Source organism: Leucopleurus acutus (assembly GCF_964270905.1).
Source record: "Leucopleurus acutus genome assembly, chromosome: 2".
Classification (NCBI taxonomy): domain Eukaryota; kingdom Metazoa; phylum Chordata; class Mammalia; order Artiodactyla; family Delphinidae; genus Leucopleurus; species Leucopleurus acutus.
The window spans coordinates 48,100,819-48,127,783 of record NC_139143.1 but is presented as its reverse complement, the minus strand read 5'-3'; the positions used below and the strand labels follow the sequence as shown (position 1 = coordinate 48,127,783).

The following is a 26,965-nucleotide window of genomic DNA, read 5'->3' as shown; positions in this document are numbered from 1 at the left end:
TTGGTTATTGTCCTGAGTTATTCAATATATCTTTGAGCTAATTTATTTTATATATAGTAGTTTATACCTCTTAATTCTCTATGCCTCTCCTGTCCCACCCGCTTCTCTCTTCCCACTGGTAACCACTAGTTTGCTCTCTATGAGTCTATTTCTTTTTTGTTATATTCACCAGTTTATGTTTTAGATTCCACATATAAGTGATATCATACAGTATTTGTCTTTCTCTGACTTATTTCTTAGCATAATACCCTCCAAATCCATCCATGTTGCTGCAAATTTTCATGCTTTTTATGGCTGAGTAATATTCCATTATATACATATCATATATATATTCCACTTTATATGTGATATATATATATATATATATATATATATATATATATATATATATCTCACATCTTCTTTATCCATTCATCTGTTGACGGGTGCTTAGGTTGCTTCCATATCATGGCTATTGTAAATAATGCTGCTGCAAACATTGGGATGCATGTATCTTTTCGAATTAGTGTTTTTGATTTTTTTGGATTAAACTATTTTTGTTTCAAGTTTATACATAGGACTGTGGTGACTGCAGCTGCATCTTTGGGCACTTCCTAAATTATATCCTTGCCTGTCTTTGTTTCTGATGCCATCCCTCCCAAGCCTCCATTTCCGGGACCCTGAGCCATAGCATAGGTCCTTGCCTCTGGGCAGGCCCCTTCCCATTGGCTTACAAATATTACAAACCTACTCCAGCACACCTAGGCTTCAAAATTCTCCCCCTTGATTCTTCTGGCCTTTCCCTGCATCCTGAAGGCTCCTCTGTCCTCACAGGTAGGGCTTCTTCCTCCTCCTTAAGGAGAAGTTCCCTGTGTTCTGGATCCCCTTCCTTCCTGTTATCCCCACTCCTGCCTGTAAACACTTCTTTCCTGCCTCCTTTCTCCTAGCCCACACATGTACTTAGTCTTTCCCAACCACAGGTCTCGTCCTGACCATGACCCTCCCCCTGCCCCCAGTGTCCATCCCTTCTCACTTCTCTTCTCAGCCAAACCCCTTGGAAGTGGAAACTGCGTTTGCCATCTCCCCTCTCCTCCCTGACACAACCACCTGGCTCCAGTATTACCTTCTAAATTGTCAAATGCAATTGGCATTATTTGTTCTTCGTCTTGCCCGACATTGTTCAAATTTACTCCTTGAAACTCTGTCCTGGGCCATCTCTTCCTAAAATGGTTCCGTCTTAGTCACTCCTGTCAGCTCTTCTTTCTCTAATCACTCTGAAATGCTGGCTTCTCTCCACAGTAACGGTCCTCAAAGTGTGGTTCCCAGACCAGCACCATCAACATGGCCTGAGAATTTGTTAGAGATGCAGCTTTTCAGGTCCCACCTCTGACCTCCCTCCTGAATTAAAAACTGGTGGCGTGTCCACTCAAGTTTGAGAACCACTGTGCTACACATTCTCCCTGGCCCATCTCCTCTTTAAGCTCCACTTTATTCTTTTCACACCTAATACTCCTAAAATTCTTTCCACCTCAGACTGCTCTCCGGAGCTCCAGTTCTATACATATAACTACCTATAGGGCATCTCTACTCTCCCATCAGGGCTTTACAGGGAAAATAATTTCCTCCCGTAATCCTGTCATTTCTACTGTATCCCTTTCCCCCCAGATGATACCACCATCTACCCAGTTGCCAGTGTCAGATCCTTGGATTTGATTCTTCTCTCGTTTACTCACCTAAAAAAAACACTAGTTTGCCATTTCAGGAGCATCTCTTAAATTGACACTATCCTCTAGTCTGCACTACCATTGCTTCCTTCAGGTCCATTGCCTTTAGTGCTGGGATTACTGCAATCACCTCCTAACGGGGTCGACTGCCTGAAGCCTGGTTCCTTACCAATCTACTTCCCACACTGCTACCAGAATCATCTTTCTAAAATAAAAACCAGATCGTGTTTGTCTCCTGCCTAGTCATTCAGTGGCTGTCTAGTGCCTTCCAGATAAAGTCCAAACTCCATATAGTGGCACAGTGGGGGTTTTTATGCCCCGACCCCTGCTTACCTCCACTGCCACATCTCCTGCTGTTCTTTATGTGCTCCCTGTGCTCCAGCCCTAGGGGGAAACTGGAATCATCGATACTTACAGTTCCTCCAAAGGGCACTCTTTCTCACACCCTCAAACCATTGTTCGTGCTATTGTGCTACTTCCTTTATGAGGAATGCCCTTCCTTCACTTACCATCTGGAAATTTTCTTTCTTCTCTAGGGCTCAGCTCAGAGTCAACTTCTGTGTAAAACCTTCCTTGGATGCCCAGGCTCAGCTGGATGCGCCCCACAGTCCGCACATCATGCCTTGATCAGAGACCTTATCACGTTGTGTTTTGTTCTCTTGTTGTCTGCCTGAGGAGTATGCGAGTAGCTTGAGGACAGGTCCTGTCAACGTTTAGTGCAATGCCCGACACATAGTAGGTGTTTAGCAAATAGCTGTTTAATAGGAGAAAGACTGCTTTCTCTTTTCTTGAATCTACCCTTACTACCTATTTCCTAATCACCCCTATTTTTTCATTCCCAGCCATCTTTCATCCCTATCATGCTACTGAAATAGCTCTGGAGAACAAAGATGTGCTGGCCTTATCATAAACTTCTGAGCAGCAGTTAGCTACCCAGTTCTCAAAGAATTCTCTTCCCTGGGCTACTGAGCAGACGCTTTTTGAATTCTCTTTACATTTCGGTCTGCACTTTCACTGGTTCCCTTCCTCATGCTTTTTGCAACTGCTCTACTGGGCACTATAGCAAGCACAGGGGTTGATGGCGACGGTGGGAAATGGGCCCGGATGTGCTGATAAGCTGGCTCTCTGGGGAAAAAAAAAGGCCCTGATTTGTAGCTTTGGTCTATTCCATGGTATAAATACTCTCACCAGGCTGATTTCAGGCTACCAACATTTTAACAACCAGCTCACAAAATTCTTGAATATCTAATAATTGGCTTTCATGAGTATGAGCCAGCTCTAGCATACCACTGGGTATGCAGAAATGAGTAAGGCCAGTTTGACAACTAGGAGGGGATAATCTAGTGGTGGAAACAGAGAAATATTGGCTTGGCCAAAAAAGTTCGTTCGGGTGTAACATCTTATGGAAAAACCCAAATGAACTTTCTGGCCAACCCAATAATTCTAAGACAAATGTGATAAGCACCATTTAGTGTTTAAACAAGGCACTATGGGGTTGAATGGAAGGAAGGTTTAATTAGGAAAATCTGTGAATACTTCCTATAGGAAGAGAGGGGTGTCTGAACTAGACCTTAAAAAATGAGGACTTTAAAGGCAGACATAAGGGGTTAAAAACTATTCCAGGCAGAGGAGATGCCTTGAACAAAGGCAGGATAGTACATTATTTGGAGGAATAGCTAATAGATGAGTAGGACTGGGATGCAAAGAAAGTGGGACACCAGAATGGATTCTGACACTATCTAGTTTTGTGATGTTGGTCAAACTGGTTAACTTCCCCAGGCCAGTTTCTACACCTTTAAAATAAGAATCTGATTTCTATGGCCCATTTCTGTCTTGATTTGATGACCCACCTTGGGAAGAGAAAGAAAATACAAGAGTGGGAAAGAAGGAGAAAGGAAGAAATGTATATAGCGTGGAGTTTTTAGGTGGCTAAAGGCTGCAGTGCTGGCAATGCTGCAGGATTCCCTCCCACTGTCAGTTCCCCCCACTAACTTTTGGCTTAATCCCAGTTATGAAAACCCCGACCCCATGTTTGAGCCATTGCACTGTTAGCTGAAGGCTCAGTTCTTTTCTTTTAAACTGAATGAATATACTGAATCCTGACAGTATATGTAGAAGCAATTTAGTTCATCCTTCTGCTTTGAGGGAACAGGGGATTTTCCTTTTTCCATAGAAAGTATCAAGAAGATCCCACAGGCTCCCCTAGTAACTCATTCCCTTTGAATAACTGTTATTAGTTATTATCCAGTCTATCTAGAATTTCTCCATCCCCACCTCTTGCCTGTCTTCTCTAGAGATCTCATCTTCATTCCTTTAAACATTGTGAATCATAAAACATATACAGAAAAGTACATAAAACATAAATGCAAGGTATAATCGGAGCAGATAAGCATGTCAGCACCAAGAGCAAGAGACAGACTTGCCATAACCTAGGAAGCCCCCCATGTATTATTTCCCAAGCACAACCCTCCAGAGGGAACCACTGTCTTGACCTAATGTAATAATCATCTTTGTTTTGCCTCTTACCATCCATATATGTATCCCTCAAATACTAGTTCAGTATCCTGTTTTTTAACACTTGATTTGAAAGGAATCATACTGTATGCTTTCCTTTGTTCTTGCTTCTTTTGTTCAACATTCTAACATTCATTCACATTGTCATGTGTAGCTAGTTCATTCTTTTACATAGTCTTCCATTATGAGTATCCCAGTTTATCCATTCTACTGTAGATGGACACTTGGGTTGTTTCCAGCCTTTGGCCAGTATAAACAATGCTGCTATGAACATCCCTGTACACATGCCCAATGCATGTGAGTTCCCTTAGGGCACAGGGGTAGAATTGTTGGGTCATAGGCTCTGTGTATCCTCATCTTCATCCTTCATTCTCTCCCTTATATTCGTGGGCAAGCTTTATTCCACTTTTTCTTTCCTAAGAATTTTAACTTCTGTGCCTTTGTTCCTGTTTTTCTAGCTTTTGATCCTGTTTGTCAGTCTTCTTGTGTTCTTATAACGTTATCAGTATTGGTTCAAGCTTCTCGACCTGTATATCACCTTCCTCCTGTAGTTAAGAATGGTTTCCTCTCCCAAAGAGTAATTTTTTTATTACTCAAGTAGGAAATGTCTTTGGAGTATTTTGAGAGTTCTCTTTCAAATGTGCACAAAATGAAAAGCATATATATATATGTGTGTATATATATATATATTTTTTGCGGTATGTGGGCCTCTCACTGTTGTGGCCTCTCCCGTTGTGGAGCACAGGCTCTGGACGCGCAGGCTCAGCGGCCATGGCTCACGGGCCCAGCCGCTCCGCGGCATGTGGGATCCTCCCAGACCGGGGCATGAACCCGTGTCCCCTGCATCGGCAGGCGGACTCTCAGCCACTGCGCCACCAGGGAAGCCCAGAAAGCATATATTTGATTAATAGAGGGCCAGGGACAGGCTTCTTTCTGTGAGTTATTATAGTATGGGAATTAGTACTGTGGGCTTTTGAGTCAGACCGATCTACAAGCTGCCACTTGTTGGCTATGTGTCCTTGAGCAAGCTACTGAACTTTCATGCTTTAGTTTCTGTCTAAATGTGGATCTGTCAAAATGTAGATAACAATTATAGTCACTTATTGGGTTATTGTGTGTATTACATGAAAGAATCTATAAGTTTGATTAAAAGAGGTTTATAAACTTGGTCATAAGATAGGGAGAAGTGAGGAAAGACAGGAATTCAGAATGCCTTCAGGATGTGTATAGTGAGGGTACATACTATGAGTTTGTACCACCCTCTGTGGGGTGGCTTGCTAGGGGAGGCATGTGACAGGCTGCCTGTGGCCACAGAACAGAGTGAAGTGAATAGGCCATTTGGGAATCCAACTCACAACCCTGGCTTCATTTACTGTTCAGCTGGCCAAAATACCATGAAAAAGTGAATGGGATTAGAAATGCTGTCAAAGTAAACAGGAAGGCATGAGGACACCACAGGATAACTCGAGTTAACAAGCTGCTCTAAACAGCATCCTCTCTTTGTGCAATTTATTGTACAGGAGAGTTGGCTGGAATAGAAACCATTCTTAATCATCAAAAAACCACATTCTAATTTTCCTGGCTCTGCAGGCATTCCATGTATAATTCCAGACTTCTGTTGCTTACATTTCTTAGTTTTAGGAGGTAGTTTTCCAAAACCAGATACTTAATTATAGCTGCAACACTTAAAAGCCAATACCTCATTACCTAACTAGGAAGCTGAGAAATGTTTATCATTTCTCTTCCCCACTCAAAGGTTATTAATATTCATTTTGACTTGTCTGCTAGTCAAACTCTTTGTGAAGACATTGAGTTTTGGACTTGGAATCGTACTCCCACATAAAGCTAGAAAAATCTAATAAGGCTTTTATGGAAGTAGCATTTCCAACTTGACACTAACTGTTGGACCAAATATTGACCCATTACTGGGGCAACAATGCCTACTGGATTTTAACTTTTCAGTTCCTATACCGCTATTATTTCAGTTACACTTCATAAATCCTATTATGCTTCTTTTCAAGTAATTCTTGGAAAATCATGTTTGAGTGTACTGTAGGTGATGGGGAAAAGGTGGAGGAGAAATTAAAAAGAGGAAAAGACTGGTGCTGAATGATTATCGAGTGACGTATGACAGTATGTGCTAACTTCGTATCAGCATAGCAAGGCCAGATGGTTTATTTATAGTTTGTTATTTCAATAACATACGTTATCTGGTAATATAATAGGGAAGGGCCCACTTGTATAATTACTTTTAAACTCTGGATTTAAAAGTAAGGCTGTTAACAGAAAGAAAAAAAAAAATCAGCCCTTTACATCTTCACCTGAATTGATAACTGGCACAAACTGATGAAGGGGTCCAACATGGAGGACTGTTCGGAGAGGAAGGTGCCAACTCCTAATAAGAGAATGCTACATTCTATAAGTTCTTGTAATTAGAAATCACGGTCTTGAACAGCAGCAGTGGCAACACAGATGCCAACTGAAACCTCAATGTTGGGTTTGTCCACCAAAATGTCAAACCTTCATGGCTGGTATTTTGGCACTGATGAAATAAAGGCACTAAGTATTATTGGCATTGAAAAAGAGCTCAGGGAAGAATCTCACTGAAGTGAGGGAAAAGAATCTAGAGACACAGTAAAGAATCTAGGGAAAAGAATCTAGGAGAGACACAGTACTCCTCAACCAAATGTTTGACTCTAAGTTTCTTACAAAATCAGAGCTACTAATACAGCAGCATAGCCTGTTTTGAGCTTTACCTCTTATTTGCCTACTCGCTGGCCAGGGAACACAATAGCCCAACAAATGATCAAGACTTGGCTCTAAATGTCCCCCAGCAGCAGCTTCCTCCCTAAAGGTGAACACATCTTAAACAATGTAGCACAGCTGGGGGCAGCGGTCAGGAAATGGGAGGGTGGGCTTTGTGTGAGCAAAGTCTTTGGCTTACTTGAGAGTCCAGGGAGGGTGGGCTTTGTGTGAGCAACGTCTTTGGCTTACTTGAGAGTCCAGGATATAGATTTGCAAACCACAGCCTCTTTAAACAGTGGCTGAGGCTATATATGAAATAACCTCTGTAATTTTCATGTACACCTGGTGAGAAAGAGTCATGAATCTCAAACACCTGGGGAAATAGAGATTTTTTTTTCCCAGAGGCCCATTTGCTCCTTTTGAAAAGTGCTAAGACTGGAGGCCCAGGCGAAGCTTCCCAGGTGATTCTGATTTAGTTCCCCTAACTGAGGATCACAACTGTAGTGGAACAGGAATGTCAGAAGAACTGGTTACTTAAACCTTTATGTCCATTTATCAAATATGGTTAACAACCCCTGCCCTCCCTACCTTATGAGAATAATAGCTAACAGTAATTGTTCAATAAATGTAAGCTATTATGTGCTATTAGGCACTGTCCTAAGAACTGTACATGTAATAACCACACATCTCATGGAAACTGATTCACAGAGAGGTTAAGGAACTTGCCAAAGGTCATACAGCTAGGGCTGGAATTCAAAGCTATGCAGTCTAGAGATGTTTTTAACTGTTATTTACAGTGTTATAAAGAATATATGAAACATGCATGAGGAAAGCATCTTACTTTGAAAAGTTAAAGGTGCTTTAAGTGGCAGTTGAATGAAGTTCCTGGAGGGAAGAGTCTGCATCTAGCCAGCACTTGCTACATCGTAGCTGCTCACAACTTCATTCAAAGGACGTGAAAATCCGATCTTTGCCTGTTTCCCTCAAATGCTGACTTTAGCCTATTGAAGCGCCACAGATAAAGTGACTCCTTTGACTACTGAAAATAAAGGGAGCAACTCTGCAGACCAGGTGCTTCACACAGGGCTTGGCAGGAGTGAATAAATAAGTGTTGGCTGAATTGAACATCTTCCAGGTGATGGATGTGTTGGCTGAACTGAATGTCTTCCAATCAAAGGCATTTAAAATGTGCTATTCATATTCTACAAAATAGCTTGAATTATTTAGAATGTCAAAACGGGAAAGGGCAAGTGGCAAGTTAAGGAAATTAAAGAGAAATGGGGTATAAATGGAATATTAAACCTTTGAAATTCAAAATTAAGAACCTGGTTATATATCCTTGAAGTCCTCTTTCCTGGCTTAGCAGGGAAGTGGGAGGGATGAGCTTCAGGGATGGAATAAGCCTATGCTTTAATACTGTAACACCTCTCATTTGTGTTGTACATACTTGTTGTAGGCATACTGATCCAAACAAGCTGCCTAATTTTTTTTTAAAGGCTGACTTGACTTTACATAATTCTATAACAACCCTTACACTTTTTAGCATGTGCTCAAACGTAGCTCAGAAATAAAACAGGTTTTTCTACCCCTTTAGATGACAAAGTGAGTCCCTTATAGCAAGCTGGGCTTGTATTCCTGGCATTGGATCTAATGAAGTATTTGACTCACTTCACATCCAACAAAATGTTGTTTGGCTTGCTTATAACGTGCAAACAATCTCTAAAGAGCACATGCACAATGCGGGTTTTTCCACAATTCCTAGGAATCTGATGCGTAACCGGTTAATCCGTGATGTGGCATGATCCGAACCGACGGCAGGCAAAGGATCTCCTATGGAGACCTGTGTGGGAAGCGGTGTGATGCTCAACGGGGCCAGCATTCAGCCCTGTATATAATTACAAAGCAGACACCTGTGCTGAACTGCCACAAGGAGGACAAGAACTCAGGTTCTCTAGTACGACATCCTCACTCAGTTTCTCTTCTGATGCACCTCTGTAAAATGTTGCCCACACCACCTAGCTGTGGAACGGATTCTCTCTGTGAGACTGCTTGTCCTTTGCTTTAAGAGCAGTGTGAGAGGAAGTCCTGTCCCTTTTGGAACTAGGAAAAGCAGAAGAACAGACCTAAGAGCAGCAGTGTGTCGGCTACAACAGGCTCTCAAAAAGCATATGTTAAACTGCTGTGACCTATACAAGATCATTGCCACTGGCTAATTTCAAGGTGAGGGTTAAAGCAACTCACACACACACACTTAAAAAGAAAAAAGTAATGTCTAGACATGCATATTGCACAGTTGAGGTTTTAAAAAATGCCTCCTACACAGGGTGTCCCAAAAATCTTAAAGTTTTAAGTTATTAAGGCTGGGGATAGGGATGGTGGGCTGAACCTGCCTTCTGCCACCCCAACGGGGTAAGCTACACATGATTCTGATTTATCACCAACTGAAAGAGCAGCCTAGATTAAGAGACATTTTAAAGGACTAATTAGTCAACCCTTGCAAAAGTAAATTAAGGGCCTGTGTTGAAACAGCCAAACGGAAACTCTAATACAGCTTTGTAGCAAAAGTGCTTGGAGTGTATTCAAATAGAAAACCTTGGGCTGGAAATACTTGTTTCTAAAAAGAATTACACCACCCCACCCTCCTTTATCAAGTAATCCAAGCCACCTTAAACACTCAAGGTCTGATCAAGCAAGACGTATTTTATGAAAACCTCTTTCAGCCTGAACTAGATCATGTCCTTGGGAATAAACAAATTTTATTCAATGAGCAAGTAGAAGGGATTCTTGATTACTGCTATAGTTCTTTTGTGTAGACAGACTGCTTCTAGGTTAATGCAAAAGCTCAGAAAAGAACATCAGATAAGGTAAAAGGCTTTATTATTCAGGAGCAGCTCAAAGTCTGACACTGACACAAGCAGGGATAATTATTATCTCATTACATTTGACCTTTGGCACCCATTTGAAGTACTAGTTTTCCAAGTGGGAATGTTACACTCAGTAGACTCTCAGCACAGTTTCTGACAGCCACATTTATCCCCAATTTTACTCAGCAGAAACTGTCAGATGAGCAGGGATACAAAGAAGAAAACCACCTACTTTAGTTCTCTTTTTCATGGATCCTTTTCCCCACTGGCTTTCAAATCAAGAAAGATAGATTGCATTATTGGCAGGTATTGGTCATAAATAACACCTTCCCACAAACACACAAAAATCAAACATCAAATATAAGTAGAGTTCTTAAATATTCAGTTAATGCTACGGCATACTTTGTTTCGAAAATAGCATTTCTGTGGCTTTCCTTTATTTACCTTTCTCCTTGGATAAAACCAGGAGAACCCATGCTTAACTGACCCATGCAGTTCTTGTTGTTACACCTTCATTTATAAGAATCAAAGGAATTAAAGAGTTATCATTAAGAATAGATTTTAAAATGATGACAAAAGTACGAATAAAGTCTACACATTCCTCAGGGATGTGGATAAAATGAATCAAGTTTCATGACTGGAAGAGGACTCCCTTCCAAGGACATAGTACATAGAAGTACACGGAGCTTGTTTCTATAAGGTTACAAAGGGCTAAAATATAAAACAATGGTTCATTTGAAGCTGATTGATACGTAACTGTTAAGGTAAGGGATACTCAAGATATTTTGCACACTATTAACTGAGAGTCAGTCTGTACACTCTCTCTATTAAATACCTAGAGAAAATTCTATGATGTTTGGCTCAGGGCTCTACTAGAAGATCATTGCTTTTTCGTATATAAAGAGAATCCAAAAAATCAAGTTAAAGTCAAGATTTACTCTTTAGGTTCTGGATTTTCAGTTAAGAACTACCTACTTTTATAAAAATATCAATAAAAAATCATTACTTTTTCTTAAAATCTGATGACTTCTTTTTTAAAAAAGTAGCAGCCCCTAGAGAACTGAAGACTGAATTCAAACTCCAGCTTCAGTGACTACTGATTCTATAAACATCTTCCTCCAGTAAATAGCAAAAACTATAACCTTTTCTAGAACGTGATGTTGGGTTGGAAACATAGTAGATTGCTTGGTAAAAATATGAGAACCTTAGATCTCATGTGGGAGATATATACGGGGGAAAAAAAGACAAACATTTCTAGTGTTCTCCAAGTTTCTCCAACGAGCTGATATTTATCACTGCTTTTAAAATAAAGATGATTTTAACTTGAGATTGTATTTTAACACTGAATCAATATAAATTTGCTTATCTAAACATCACATTTTACCACATACTTAAAAAACCCCACAAAAATGTAGTGAAAAGATTATATATATTTTATATGAAACTGTATTTGTTGGAAGCAGCAGAGACCCAGGGTCCTCTTCAGCAGCTGACCTTCACAGACAGGCCTCCTGCTGTGGCCTTAAGATACTTTCCACTGTGCCCAGAAAGTTTCAGAGTAAGAGAGACAACACTTGTTTTTTTGCCTCTATGACATGGGATGTCATTATTGTAGGGAGGATGCATAATTTAAAAAGTAAAGACTACTCATTCAAAATGTTACACAGTGACAAACTTACTTTATGAAATTTAAACACAGCATTCATTCCGAGGAAGCTGCACGGTACACCATGGCAGTAGAACCAGGCTAGGTAAATTTCGGAGTTGAAAGGATTTTCTCTAAAAAGGAAAAAACGGTAGCTTTCTTAAAACCAGAGTTACAGAGTCACTCTGTTGAATTTTTTATCTTGTTTTAATGGGTCAAAGTTCAGTTAACTCACTCAGATGAGAATCTATAATTCTGTTGACTGTTCTGGACTACAGTAGCCATCTTGGGACTTTCTATGGAAATATGTACAGATTTTCCGCATGGAGCTGGGAGTAATGGTGACCTAGAAGAAGAAAGTTTAGATTCTAAAGATTTTCTAAGACAAAGTTCAGCTGTTACCTCAGCAAGTTATCACTAAGGGTATTTTAAGTTAGGATGCCTAGAAATTTGCTTAGTCAGATAGATTTCAGTCTCAAATACTTTGATGGCAATGTCTCTTTTGGTTGATTTGTACTAAATACAGAAAAATTTAAGGCAGCATGCAAGGAAGGAGGAAACAGATTTTTCATGTGAACAGAAAATATTGCCAGTTAAGCCTCGTAATAGGAACCAAAGAGGTTACAATTACCATCCTCTTTGAAATACGTGAGTAAATCACCCTCCCAAATTTACAAACAAGATAGGTATTCAAATGGCAGATACTACCCTTTTCTGAAGTCTACATTATCAACATGTACATAAAGAAAAAAATTATTTTAAAGAAACTTAAGCTTCAAAGATTGAAATTATAAAGCCAGAAATATCTTGGACCAGCACACTATTTTTTACAGCCTTTAAGGTGTACACATTCATGAAAACAATTTTTTATTGAAATTGCTTTTCTGCTAACACATAGCTTGGACTAGCTCCCTGAAATAAAATTCCTATAATAATAGGAATTTTAGCTAGGGGCAAAGATCACCTACAGGGATAATTTTGAGAGAAAAAAGGAAAGACTACTTATAGTTTTTCTTTTTTTTTAATATTCTGTAGCAGGTCTTGGAATTTGTGTTTGAAGTAATCTTTAAAATATTTCTACCGCCACCATATGATGATAAAGCAATAAGACAACTCATCTGCAAGCCAAGAAATGGACCCTCACCAGGATGAGAATAGCACCTTGATCTTGGACTTCCCAGCTTCCAGAACTGTGAGAAATAAATGTCTGTTGTTTAAGCCAAAAAAAAAAAAAAAAAACTTCTAGTTTATCTTTCCTAAAATTATGGGATAGGCTTCATGACAGTAGGAGGGGGATATGAACACTTATTAAACTAGAACTGGCCTAAGGTTATCTAGCTTCTGCCCTTTAAATGGGCAGATGTTACTGATCATGACTCCTAAATTGGGTTTCAATTGTTCTTCCACCTTCTCCCTAACACAGACAAAGAGCTACTATGAACTACAGGAGAAAATTCCTTAACCCACCTCCATCCTTAACTTGCAAACTGAGTAGCAGAAGCTTTCTATTCCCTTTGAGTGGTACCCATAGCTCACCCAATGCTCACAGCTACTTCTGCCTCCACCATGAGTCACTTGGTTTTCAAGGTTCACAAAGCTATTTCTGCCAGCAATATCTGTTTTTGAAATTATCTAAGTTAAATAAAAAGATAAGTAAAGTTAAACTGAATGTTTAAAAAAAGGCAGGTACAGGTGAGTTGCCAAAAATACCGGTGTGAGCAAGATGATCGTAAAAGACTGGGGAAAAATCATAAAAATCTAGGATTCTTCACTTAAATTGCTTTGTAAGTATCTTAATTTTGCTTTATTTTAAATAATTATAAGCTGTAATTACATATTGAAAATCTATTTATGGATGTTGGCAACTTGTCCATGAATTACAGCTTTGTCTATAAAAAGGGGAGAGAATCTATAAAAAGAGGCTGCAGGGGCTGGGGGGTAGGGGAGGGAATAATGTCAAACAAAGGAGAGGGAAGATATTTTTGAATTGACATCCTGGAGGATGAAGAAGGCTTTGATGAATCAGGCAATGGGGCTGAGGGGTATGGACCTTGACAGATGGGATTTTTTTTTTTGGCGGTACACGGGCCTCTCACTGTTGTGGCCTCTCCTGTTGCGGAGCACAGGCTCCAGACGCGCAGGCTCAGTGGCCATGGCTCACGGGCCTAGTTGCTCCGCGGCATGTGGGATCCTCCCAGACCGGGGCACGAACCCGTGTCCCCTGCATCGGCAGGCAGACTCTCAACCACTGCGCCACCAGGGAAGCCCGACAGATGGGATTTTAATGGAAGTAAATAGGGTTGCCAGATAAAATACAGGACACACCCAGCTACATTTGAATTTCAAGCAACAAATAACTTTTAGTATGAAAAACTTTTAGTATAAATATGTCCCACGAATATTTGTCCTGCATTTTTATGTGCTAAATCTGGCAATCCTAGGAATAAATAGATTTACTTTAAAAAAAAAACCAAAACATTCTGACTTTTGAGAAGAGATCTGTGCCTGCCCTGGCCAGTTGGGAAATGCATCTTCTACCACTGCAAACTTACCGGGCCTGGAGAAGTCTTTCCACTCTGCCTCCTAGGGTTGGGGGTCTGGGATGATGGACTTCGTGGAGCCGAATTCTCAGCCTTCCGTTTGGCTGCCATGGCCAATAACCAGTTTTTATTCTCTGGGGAGCTATTCTCTTTGCCTACCACTTCAGAGCCTTCTCCACAAGATCCCAAAGGAAGAGGTAGCGTTCCACAGCCTTCTGAAGCATAAGGACTGGCAGGAGAAGGAGGCTCTGTGACACTCATACTAGTCCCTTCAATCTTGCTTGGTTTGGTAGGACCTAGAGAGTCCTTACCAAGGTCTTCCTGGTTACCAGCAAGGCAGCACAGATCCAAATGAAGCTTTTCAACTGGGTCATCAAGCTCAGTCACACAGTTGCAACTCTTTACACACTTTTGTTTCACATTCTCCAGACAACTTGAGTCTAGCCTCCTCTTTACTCTATTTCTAGACTCAGAGCAAGCCACTGCTTGGGATGATTTCAGGCTCACAGGTATAAGGGCTTTTCTTGGAGACATGATCTTGGTCTCAGAAGCAGGTGGAGTCATGGGTGGTGATAAGGAAGGTGTCCGGGTCATCCAGTTCCTAATGGACATCTTGAAAGATGAGGGTGGCTTGGGAGAGACAGAGGACATGGAGCCTCTTCTGCTGATGGGAGATCGGGTCTTGGCAGGAGGGGTTTTAAGAGAGAATGTGGCAGTATTTGAAGGAAGAGGGAGGTCTCCAGCACAGCTTGGAGCACAAGCTGCTGATGATGGGGAGGAAATGCATGGACTGCTCTTTACTCTGGGGGCTTTGGCAGGAGTACTCTGGCTACTTGTCACTGTTACTGAAAAAGAAAAGAGGGTCACAAAAATCAGAAGTGAAAGCCATAGAATACCCCCAAGTTCTCATCAAGGAAAATTATAGCTAACTTAATCATCCAGGGGTTGATTTCCCAGTGAGCAGATCACATAAGTCATTTGATTCTTACTGGACCCTTTTAGCATTTTCCTTCCCTTTTCCTAACTGCCAGCCCCCCAAACACCCTGCTGTAAAAACACATACTTGTAAAAATCTAGAAATTACAGAAAAATTTAACAGCATCCAAGTGAACCACTTTTAATGTTTTTTCTATACTTGTGCATGTGATATAATACATCTCTTTTTTCTACACAAAAATGGGACCATGATGTACCAAATATTTAGTAACCTGCTTCATAACATATCATGAACATTTCCCACATTAATACAGATTTATATCACTTTTAACAGCTACAAAGTATCCTAAGGTAACAGTAAGACATTAGGGTTGTTAATGATATTTTGTTTTCATAAGTAAAGTTGCCATTAGCATTCCTGTGTATACTTCTGAGCACAGGGCAGAGAGGCACCGCACACTAAGGAGCATACAGGTCTACAATCTGACACAATCACTATGTGACTTGGTACAACCGTTCACCTCTGCCTCGGTTTCCACATCTATTAAATGGAGATAGTTTTTTTTTTTTTTTTTTTTTTTTTTTTGCGGTACGCGGGCCTCTCACTGTTGTGGCCTCTCCCGTTGCGGAGCACAGGCTCCGGACGCGCAGGCTCAGCGGCCATGGCTCACGGGCCCAGCCGCTCCGCGGCATGTGGGATCTTCCCGGACCGGGGCACGAACCCGTGTCCCCTGCATCGGCAGGCAGACTCTCAACCACTGCGCCACCAGGGAAGCCCCTGGAGATAGTTTTTAATCTCCATAAGAAGTAATTCCATCAATTACTTGTTATCAGGCCTCATGTGGCTTTCCACCTTAATTTACAATTTATGATTTTCCACAAGCCAAAGAATATCAAAGAACATTTCAGAAACTCAATGCACGCTCTCTGTAAAGCAAATCAAATAGTGGATAGAACTCTTCTCTATGTGTCCTGTCCCTTGTTTACAGGCAATGACAAATACTTCAGGCAAATTCTTATAAACTGGGACTTCCCTGGTGGCGCAGTGGTTAAGAATCCGCCTGCCAATGCAGGGGACACGGGTTCAAGCCCTGGTCCGGGAAGATCCCACATTCTGTGGAGCAACTAAGCCCTTACACCACAACTACTGAGCCTGAGCTCTAGTGCCTGCGAGCCACAACTACTGAGCCCACGTGCCACAACTACTGAGCCTGCACTCTAGAGTCTGTGAGCCACAACTACTGAGCCCGCATGCCACAACTACTGAAGCCCTTGCGCCTAGAGCCAGTGCTCTGCAAAGAAGAACAGCCCCCACTCGCCGCAACTAGAGAAAGCATGGGCGCAGCAACAAAGACCCAACACAGCCAAAAATAAATTAAAAAGAAAGTTATAAAAAAAAAGACTACAGCAAGCACTTGAGATAGAACAGGTAAGGTTTCCTTCTCTTTAAGATAATCATTTTTGTCACTTAGTAATACTTGACCAGAGGTTCTCAATCTGGCTGCATAGCGGACTTAATGTGGAGCTTTATAATAATACAGGTACTTGGCCCCTACCCCAGGCCTACTGAACAATTTCTGGAGACAAACTTTTAAAAAGTTCCACAAGTGGCTATGATGCACAGACAAGGCAGAGAACCATTTGCCCTGACGGTGCTATGAACTCTCTGGCTGAAACAGTGAAAGAATAGTAAACAACAGAGCAGGTGCTGACTGTGAAAAGTAGGACAAGGTAAAAGGGGCCGTGCCTTGGGATTTAAAGCCTTCTAGTTACTAGGTTAAAAGGGCCAGAAGAGAAGACAGGCAGTCCAGGACAGCAGTGAAGGATTGGGGTGGCAATTAGAGGCTTGGGAAAGCATAGGAACATAATTTTCAAAACGGCAGTGTGATTAGCAGCAGCCAATCCATTGCTGCAAGTTGGCTTACAGGGCCGAATGGCCAGTGCACCAGCCTTTGGCCCTTGCGTCAGGTTGCTGCTCTGTAGTGCTCTTCAGAGTTAACTCTAGCATCACCCAGAGACAGAGAAATCTAGGTCTAGCTCCTGGTCCAGGCTTAGTTTGAACTTCGCTTTGCTGTGCTGGGTTGAAGGAGGCAGTACTGTAAGGTGCTTCCAAGCATGAGCTTTAGAATCAGACTGCAAGGGTCTGAACTCTGATTCTACTATAACTTCACAGCTGTGTGATCTTAGGCAAGCCTACGTTCCTTGAGTTTCAGTTTCGGTTGTTTGGGGAATTAAACGAGATAATCCAACTAGGTCCTTAGAACAACTGTATTAATATTCAATAATGGCTAAATGTTATTAGTATGGTACAAATTTGGTCAACGTATGTAACTTTTTTGTGACTTGACCTCCAAAACTAAGAATAATTAATGACACACTAAAAACACCTAGTTAGGAACTTCCCTGGTGGTCTAGTGATTAAGATTTCGCTTTCCATCGCGGGGGGTACAGGTTCGATCCCTGTTCGGGGAGCTAAGATCCCACATGCCTTGTGGCCAAAAAACCAAAAAACATAAAACAGAAGCAAAACTGTGACAAATTCAATAAAGACTTTAAAAATGGTCCACATCAAAAAAATCTTAAAAAAACAAAAACACCTAGTTAAAAGAAACATAAATTTCATCAAAAATGTTAAAATGTTTATAGTCATTAACACAGAAATTCCACCTCTGGCAATCTATTTTAATGGGAGATGGGGACCCTAAATTCAGAAAAAAATTTTTCCCACAAAACATTGGAAATAAAATGTCCAACTACAATAGAATAGCTAGGTAAACTATGGAACATTTACCCAGGGGATGATTCAAAATGTTTTGCTAAAAAGATAACATGGAAAGTGCTTAGAATATCATGTTCAGTGAAAAAAATCCTCAAGAAATCCAAATATATCTGTAGTTTAACTATGACTGTTAACAAGAAAATCTCTATGGATAAGGGAGTAAAATCTCAAAAAATAACTCTAAATGTTAACTGAAATTTTGTATGAGTTGTGGCAATGCTGATAGCTTTTTCCTCATATAATTCATTTTTGTTTTTCAAAATTAGGGAGCAAAAAATACATATAAAGACAAGGCAGCAGAGGGACTTCCCTGGTGGCGCAGTGGTTAAGAATCCACCTGCCAAGGCAGGGTACACAGGTTCGAGCCCTGGTCCGGGAAGATGCCGCGGAGCAACTAAGCCCGTGCGCCACAACTACTGAGCCTGCGCTCTAGAGCCTGTGAGCCACAACTACCGAGCCTGCATGCCCCAACTACTGAAGTCCGGGTGCCTAGAGCCCGTGAGCCTAGAGCTCGTGCTCCGTAACAAGAGAAGCCACCGCAATGAGAAGCCCACGCACTGCAATGAAGAGTAGCCCCAGCTCACCGCAACTAGAGAAAGCCCGCGCGCAGCAACAAAGACCCAACACAGCCAAAAATAAATAAAACATTAAATTACTGAAAAAAATTTAAAAAAAACAAACAAACCGTATGACTGGTTAAAACCAACTTTCCACCTACAGTGTACCTGTACCTGTGCAGCAGATGCACAACCATGCTGACTGCTCACTTTCAATGAGTGAGTGCCAGCCTTAGGTTGACTCTTATGCCCAACATCATATTTCCCTGGTCCATTTACTCTTCTATTCTCTATATGACTATTCCAGACTTTCTTTTCTCTCCTCAAATCTCTATCACTTCCACCCCTCATCCTTATTCTCAGTTGATGATCCTCATTCCTATCTAAGAAAATAGAAGCTGTCAGAACAGTTGGAAACTTCCACAAGTTCTGACCATCCCATTTATCCACCTACCTTCACTGTGCCTATATTTCTGCCTTCTGGTTACTATGGATGAACTATCTACACCCCTGACAAAGGACTACTCTTCAACATGTATATTAGATATCATCCCCTCACTCGAGGACACTGGTCCAGCAAACTTCCCTGCATCGATTTTCCCCTTCACTATAGGATCCTTTCAATCACATACAAAATGCTATATTCTCATTAAAAACAAAACAAGGGGCTTCCCTGGTGGCGCAGTGGTTGAGAGTCCACCTGCCGATGCAGGGGACATGGGTTCGTGCCTCGGTCCGGGAAGATACCACATGCCACAGAGCGGCTGGGCCCGTGAGCCATGGCTGCAGAGCCTGTGCGTCCGGAGCCTGTGCTCCGCAACGGGAGAGGCTACAACAGTGAGAGGCCCGCGTACCACAAAAAACAAAACAAAACAAAACAAAAAAACAAAACAAAACCAAAACAAACTTCAACACAGCTTCCTCCTTCAGCTACCACTTCATCTCTCTTCTTTCCTTTCTAGGAAGACTTCTTGAAAGAGCCTTCTCTTCTCCCATCCTCCTGAACAACACTAATCAGGCCACCAACACACCACCAAAAACTGCTCTCACTAAGGTTGCCTGCACTGCCAAACCTAAAGGTCAGTTTTTAGCCTTCATCTTACATTGCATGCCAAAAACATCTGATCTTTCTTAGTTTACACAATACTCTCCTGGTTTTTCTCTTACTTCTCAGGTTGTACCTGCTCCTTCACCTCTCCAATTTCTAAATATTAGGATGTTCCAAGGCTCAGACCCCAGACCTATTCTCTTTTCCATCTATAGCTACCTTTTACCAATATGATGATGAATCCCAAATTTACAACTCCAGCCCTAAATTGCAGAATTAAACATCTAACTGCCTCTCTGACATCCCCACTTAGATGTCTAACAATATCAAACAACATATCCAGCTGTTCCCTCCCCCAAACCTGTTCCTCCTGCAGTGATTCCTATATAGGTTAACAGCAACTCCACCCTTCTAGCTTCTCAAGCCATAAATTCTGAAGTTATCCTTGATAACTCTCCCTTACGTCCCACAGCACATTCTATTGGCTCCATCATATCCAGATTTTGAAGACTTTTTGTCCCACCATTTGCTACCTCTTTGGTCTAAGTCAGCATCATTGCTTCCTGCGTTATTTCAATGAGTTTTTAAATTAGCTTGCAGCTTTTACCCTGATCCCCTTACAATTTGTTTTCAACACAGAAGGTAGAATGATCAAATTAAGAAAAGTCAGATCATACACTTCTGTATTCAAAACCCTCCAACAGCTTTCTGTCTGTCAGAATAAAAGCCAAAATCATACAAGAACCTTATTTTCCACTACTATTCCCCCCTTCTCTTTTGCCCGCTTTAGCCACAGGGACTACAGCTACATTAGCCTCTTTGAGGAACACAAAATATGCCAGGCCTGCTCCTGCTTCAGGGCCTTTGCATTTGCTGTTTTGTCTGCCTAGAACATTCTCTAAAATATCCATATGGCTTACTACTTCATTACTTCAATTTTTTTACTCAGATACCATCTTTTCATTGAGGTCTCCCTGGGTACCTAATTTAAAATTTTAACAGCATGCTTTGCTATTCTCTCATTCCTTCTTTCCTTTTTCCCTAACCACATATTGTTATCTGACAAATTTTACTTCTTTAACTTGTTTGCCGACTCTCACACTAATATGTAAGCTTCATTTACATCTTTGGGATTTTGAATCTTTTGTTTATTGTAGAATCCCCAGGAACTTAGAACAGTGCCTAGAACATAGTAGATGTTCAACAAATACTTAAAAAATAAATCTACTGGTGTATTCCAGTGCCTTGTGTAGATGATAAACATAGTAGTGTTCAGAAAACATATATTAAAAAGAATGTCAATGAGACGGTGCTTTCCTCTGAAAACATACCAAAATAAGATCAAATCTAGCTCACCATCTGTACTACAGAACTAAATCAATCAAACCATTAAAAAACTTAGAAAAATGCACGGGATCCTTACCTAGGTCGGCTCTCGCCTCTCTCTTCTTCTGAGAGGCCCAGCCCACTATGGAGAGTTTATCTCCTCCTGATTTCTCTTCTAAGTCTCTATTCAAGCGCCAGACTTTCAGTGTATTGTCATCAGAGCAGGTAGCAATCTACAGAGAACCAGGAAGGGAGTTAATAAGTTTCAATCAAAGATTCACAACAAAGTAAAAAACAGGTATGTCTTAAGGGCTGATGATTAGAGAATTATTCTGCCTGATGTAACAGGATATAGAAAATGTTATCTGAAAGGTCAGATACTTTCATTCCTTGCTTTCAGGAATCATTCCAGATTTCCAAAGAAGTGAATCCTTTAGTTTCTTCTTTATATACATTCTGCTGGTATGACTTTTGTGACCAGTCATTTCTTAGCTACCTAAAGCTCTACTATAAAACCAGGTTCATTTCATTTTATTCTCAATAAGTTGGGCAAGTCATTATCTTTATCACCTTCTGTGTAACTACAAAACATGTAATTAAATTAAGATGTCATTTTTACTCTTTCTCTTAAAAGATCAGTCAGTGTATGTCACTGACATTTAATTTGTATGACTTTCCTCTGACTTCCTCAAGTTCTGGCTTATTGTTAAAGTAATGGGATTATTCCCAAGATCTGATTTAGTCCATGACTCTAGTATGCTGTGGCAAGTAGAATGAAACCTTTCCCTAACATTCTTTTTCAGATAGGTAAAGGAGCAATCTGGGAAAACGACACGTTCACTAGACTGAAAAAAGTTAAAAATAACTTTTGCCCCTTTAAAAATATCTAACCATTCCTGATCTTGGTCCCAAGCCTTTTATGGCAGAGAAAGTCCAGCTTGAAGAGCTTGTGGCAAATGGCCACTGGTACCAGAGCTATTCCCCAGCATTTGTTTATATAATTTCTCTATTTCAGTAACTAAAGAGAGAGGAAAAAAAAGAACACACGTTCTCTTAAGTCTTGGTCCCCAAGAGGCTGGCAGCTTTTTCCTTTCCTCACTGGGAGGCCAAAAGAAGACACACATATTTAACTGCTCAAAAGAAATGCCTGGAATCCCCAGTTATTCTATAGTCTATAAACAAGTTATTATTTACAGAGCAACTACTAAATCTGAATGTCTGAAAATTTATGTTCTTTATCTTATTTAATTCTCACAATATAAAAAGGCTTGTACTCAAATAACCTCATCTACAAAATGGGAATAAAGTTATTTGCCCAAGGTCACCACAATTAAGTGGCAGAGCTAGAATTTAAATCCAAGTTTTTTCAATTTCAAAGTGTAAATCTTTTTTTTTTTTTAAAGCGGTATTTTTATCTTCCTAATTCTAGGCTCGGGACAAAATTATTTTAAAGAACCTTTTAAAAAGGTGGTCATTAAATTGGTATGAGTAAACAGCCCTGCTACTTCCTTTGAGTCTTTTCTGTGCAAAGAGATAAGGGCAATATATGATGGATGGAAAAAGATGATAATTAACTGAATAATAAAAAAAAGTCATCTCAGTAAGTTCTATGAAGATATAAAATTCCACATTAAAAGCAGACGTTTCACTGGAAATCACAGGGAATCTTAGAGGGAAAATGCCATAGGGGTGTAATTTTTGGTGATTAAAGCAATGATTTCAAAAAATGTCTATCATGAAGCTCATCACAGAAATGGTTATATAGGGATATAGAAATAAAAGGAAATCCACAGTAGTACTGGAAAGCTAGCAGGGATGCCATGAGTAGATCAGACCATGAGAAGATTCTGGAAGATAAAAAAACAGATGGGAATAATAGGCAACAAACCTTCAAAACATAATAGATAAAAAGGAGCTCTCCACAGAAGGGACATTTCCTGCAAACCCAAAATAACCCAAAGACCAAAGGTAGGCCCTGGAGAAGTGAGTGGAACTCGGGCCACTATTATATGAAATCCCTACATGTATGTGGAGTTTGTTTATGTTTCTGGGATTTCTACCTTTCAGGGTTTTTACTTGTTTTTAGTATCACTATTAAAAAAATTTTTAAGTGACTATATTTTCTTCTTTTCAAAGTGTCTAAAATACTTTGGAGCTACTTCTTCTCTAGTTTAGTCACAGACAGCCTAACACGTTAAGACTTCACAGTAAGCATTTTTCAGGCATGTGAGAACCCAAACTGGACTGTGAAGAACAGTCAAGGTGTTACCTTTAATACACCACATTGATAATATGTAGAAAGTCAGGAACACTAGTTTTCACCTTAGATTTTCTTTTTACCTTCGATTTTAAAATGAAATTTTATTAATGTTAAAAACTTAAATCCTATGTTTAGGAAAGGAATGACTCTAGGGAACTAAGAAATCCACTTATTCTTTAGTGCATAATACAGTTTATCTATTGGTATAAAAAATAGAATATGTGTGATTAATGATGATACAGATTCTGGATGGCCTCTAGATCTTTTAAATGTCTATATAAACATAAAAGTCTGTATTAACTCTCAAGCTAACCTTGGAAAAACCTACAAACCTGTGATCTACTTTTTAAACCAACCACAGATTCACCTACAAACCTTTGTGAAGTCTGATGGACACCAGCACACAGATGTGACCTCTTGAGAATGACCCAGGAGCACAGTAGGAGGATGCCAGGGTATGGAGACCTATCACAACATCAAAAAGAAAAAAACAAGTCAGCAGAGCAGTGGTAGGTCTCCCAGACAGAGGCTTCGAATTTCTCCATATCTGTACCTTAGAGAGCTTTAGGGTTGTTACCAAAAGCCCCTAGACATGCCTACTTATAGCTCAGAAAAAGTCCCAATGGGCAATGAAAGTATTTCTGTCATTAATCTGAGAAAACAGAATGAAAATAGCCAAAATAAGTAAACAATATGAGCTTACATACCAGGACAGGTCTTATTTCAAATCAGGACAACTTAGCTATACGTATTTTGACTAAAATTCAAGACTGAAAGGGTAAGGTTCAGCAACTAGGTAGTACACTTCAAGTGGAGCCTAGACAACTTTAGATCTTCTCTAGTCAGCTACTTCCAGGAACGCTGCACTTACTAAGTCCTGAAGGTACCTGAGACATGCTAGCAGATCTCTTGGGACAAGAGGACAGTCTTTCTTCCAAAAGAAGACTCACTGACTTTTAAGAAAGCCCAGTTATACTCCTTCATTTTGAAGGGGTATAAGCTATATTCTACATGGCACTTTTCATCCGTTTTGGAAAAAAAATTCCTCTAAAATTTTATTTAAATTCATTTGCTTAAAGAAATCTTGAATTTTCAAGTTAAGTATTGCCACATCTCAATACATTTTAATGTATAAAGAAGGGTCACATTGTGCAGTACTACACATGTGACTAAGAATATTTTCACGCTCATCTGATGCCATTAGTGATGTGCATTTGACAGCTGACTCATTTAAGAGCTGTCAATCCCTATCAGAGGCCATGGGCATTAATCAGCACAACATGGAGTACAAACTCACACAGCTATTATTAGCATGTGGTTGAAAAAGAGAAATTATTCTCCTTTCATTTTCCTGAAGATCTGAATCATTGCTCATTTGTATGAAGAAAGTGGAGGCATTCTGGGAAGAATATTTGGGAGAATTACTAAGTAAGCTTAATGGACTCCTCAGACTGTAGTTAAAGGGATTCGACACACTGATTCATAAGGTTACCCAACTCAATTATTACTACCCCTCTCTTGGGTTAAATGGCACATATGTAATGATTCAAAAAGCCGAAGAAGACAAAGAGCAGAATCTAATTTGCCTTGCTGGGCTTTTTCTTGAGATCTAAAAGGACCTCACTTGCTGCCTACTCCTACAATGCCACAGAGAACAAGAGCTCATTCTTTCACAAGGTAGCATATTTTAGAAAAGACTTTCAAGATAGTCTCTATCTCAAGTCACAGAAATTCTTTATGGCCCCAGCCCATAAAGTTTCTCTACCCAAGGCCCAAGGAGTACTGCAAGCAGCAAGTTAAAAGGAAGAGGAAATCCTCATGTCCTCCTGACCCTCCCTGGTAACAACACATTATTTTACTCCATTGGTTTACTTGCCTGTTGCTTCTAGCTCTTTATTTCATGATCCTGCCCCTTCCTCATTTTCCTAGGCATTAAAATACCTAGGAAAACCTGACTGTCTATACCAAAGATTAAAATTAATGTCAAGAAAAAACAAATATCCACCAATAGAATGTATGTACATTTCTGCATTTATCTATAGGATTTAAAAGAAAAAAAACACAAAGGGTAGACCTGTTAGAAAAACTTTTTACAATTTGATAATAAGGCAGGAATAATAATAGTAACAAAAGTCAGCATTTATTGAAATGATTACCATGAGCCAGGTACTTTACACAGCATTAAAAGTGAGGGGAAGGTTCCTCAAACAGTTAAACACAGAATTAATTACCACATGACCCAGCAATTCTACTCTTAGGTATACACTCCTAGGGGAACTGAAGACATGTTCAAACAAAAATCTGTACATGAATGTTCATAGTAGCTTTGTTCATAAAGCCAAAAAGTGGAATAATTTAAATCTCCATCAACTGATGAATAAATAAGTAACGCAAGGTCTATACATACAATGGAATATTCAGTCGTAAAGAGGAATGAAGTACTGATACATGCAACAACATGGATAAACCTTGAAAACATTAAGTGAAAGCAAAGCCAGGCATAAAAGATCATTTATAGGAAATGTTCAGAATAGTCAAATCCCTAGAGACAGGACATAGGTTAGTAGTTGCCAGAAGCTGAAAGTGACTCTTAAAGGGTATGGGGTGATGAAAATATTTGGGAATGAGACAGTGGGGATGGTTGCACAATACTGTGCTTATGTGAAAAAAAAAAATCACTGAATTGTACACTTTAAGGTGACTACAATGGTGAATTTTACATTATACAAATTCTATCTCAACAAAAAAAAGTGGAGGGAAGGGCATGTTGTGGGCTGGAATGAGAACTGATGTCCAACAAGTTTTTATGAACGTTAGTAACAAGTGCTTTCACAGTTGAAGACTATCCTAGTATGGTAAACTATACTTGGTGACTACTTCAAAGAAGATTAATTTCTTCTAATGAAACTCAGGTGACTTTTAAATCCTTCATTTTTATTCAAATAAGTTTTTATTTATTGTCACTTCATTATTATAAAAATATTATCACAATGATAATTTCATTTTTTAAAAACCTCCCTCTACTTTCAAACAAGAAGAGGTGACTATTAAATCCAAGAGACACTTAAACATCTATGCATTCTGAGAATGGTCAAAACACAGAAAATTGTCCTCTGTTACAAATTTTAGTTGTTATAGAATAAAGACTAACTCAAGGCATGAGAAATTCCGAAGTTAAAACTCCCAGAACTATGAAGTAACTGGCTCTAACCTACAGACTTCATAAAACATTTTGTATACTTGAACATGAAAAAAAGATCAGCACTTTTCCTCAAAAAACCTCCTTACTCTGCCCAGTTAGAAACCAAACCTAATCTTCATTTTTGCCAAGAGATCATTTACACTTCCTAAAGTGTCAGGCTCAATGTTTCGCCAATCAGTGGTAGAATGATGGTGCCAAATCAGTTTATTTATAACCACTTCAATACTATTCAGTGGCTCTATCAGAAATGAACCAGGGAAGGGGAGGTGGGTAGGGGTGAGAGGAGGACAAGGGGTAGGAAATTAAAAAAGAAAAATAACATAATATTAAATCTTTTAATTCTTAAGTCTTAGGCCTCAGTGTCAGAAAGTCTAATTATGTTACATCTCCTCTTTGCTGGCCAGTGGTGAGGATTAAAAGGCCATTCTCTTCTGTCTTGAGATCTAAAATTCCCTTCTTTCACCCTGTTTTCTTGGGCCCATGGGCTTTTTTGGCATAGGAGAATCCTAACACCTGAGAGAATTCTGACCTAACAGCCTGAATACTCAGCTTGTGTGCAATTTTTTTTAAACTACACCCCTCCCACTTTTCCTTATCATGGAAAAGAGAAACTGAGCCACCTCACTAGGCACATTCAATTTTAGGAGCAGTAAGTTTGCCAGGATCTCAAATATCAGAATCTGCACACTGAGGGACAGGCAGGAGAACATCATGTTTGAACCACATCATTCAGCACCGACATGTGACCCAGCCTAGAATTCAGACAGGGTCACCCATGGGTGTGATACCTACTGATTGAATGCCTGAAATGGGTTACTAATGAACCACCAAGTATCTTTACTTCAT

At 40.0% G+C, this 26,965-nt stretch overlaps 1 protein-coding gene across 1 annotated transcript in view; it reads right to left on the bottom strand.

Moving 5' to 3' along the window:
* Positions 1 to 11,571: 11,571 nt before the first annotated feature.
* The window catches only part of DTL (denticleless E3 ubiquitin protein ligase homolog), a gene marked incomplete at its 5' end in the record, with an annotated part of 38,567 nt that continues 23,173 nt past the window's right edge, over positions 11,572 to 26,965 (bottom strand). The window contains 5 exons of the mRNA XM_082832649.1: positions 11,572 to 11,605; positions 11,707 to 11,817; positions 14,024 to 14,856; positions 20,755 to 20,890; positions 23,293 to 23,382. Of these exons, the coding sequence (XP_082688775.1) occupies positions 11,719 to 11,817; positions 14,024 to 14,856; positions 20,755 to 20,890; positions 23,293 to 23,382 (1,158 nt within the window). The 3' untranslated portion in view covers positions 11,572 to 11,605; positions 11,707 to 11,718. The remainder of the gene's footprint in view (positions 11,606 to 11,706; positions 11,818 to 14,023; positions 14,857 to 20,754; positions 20,891 to 23,292; positions 23,383 to 26,965) is intronic.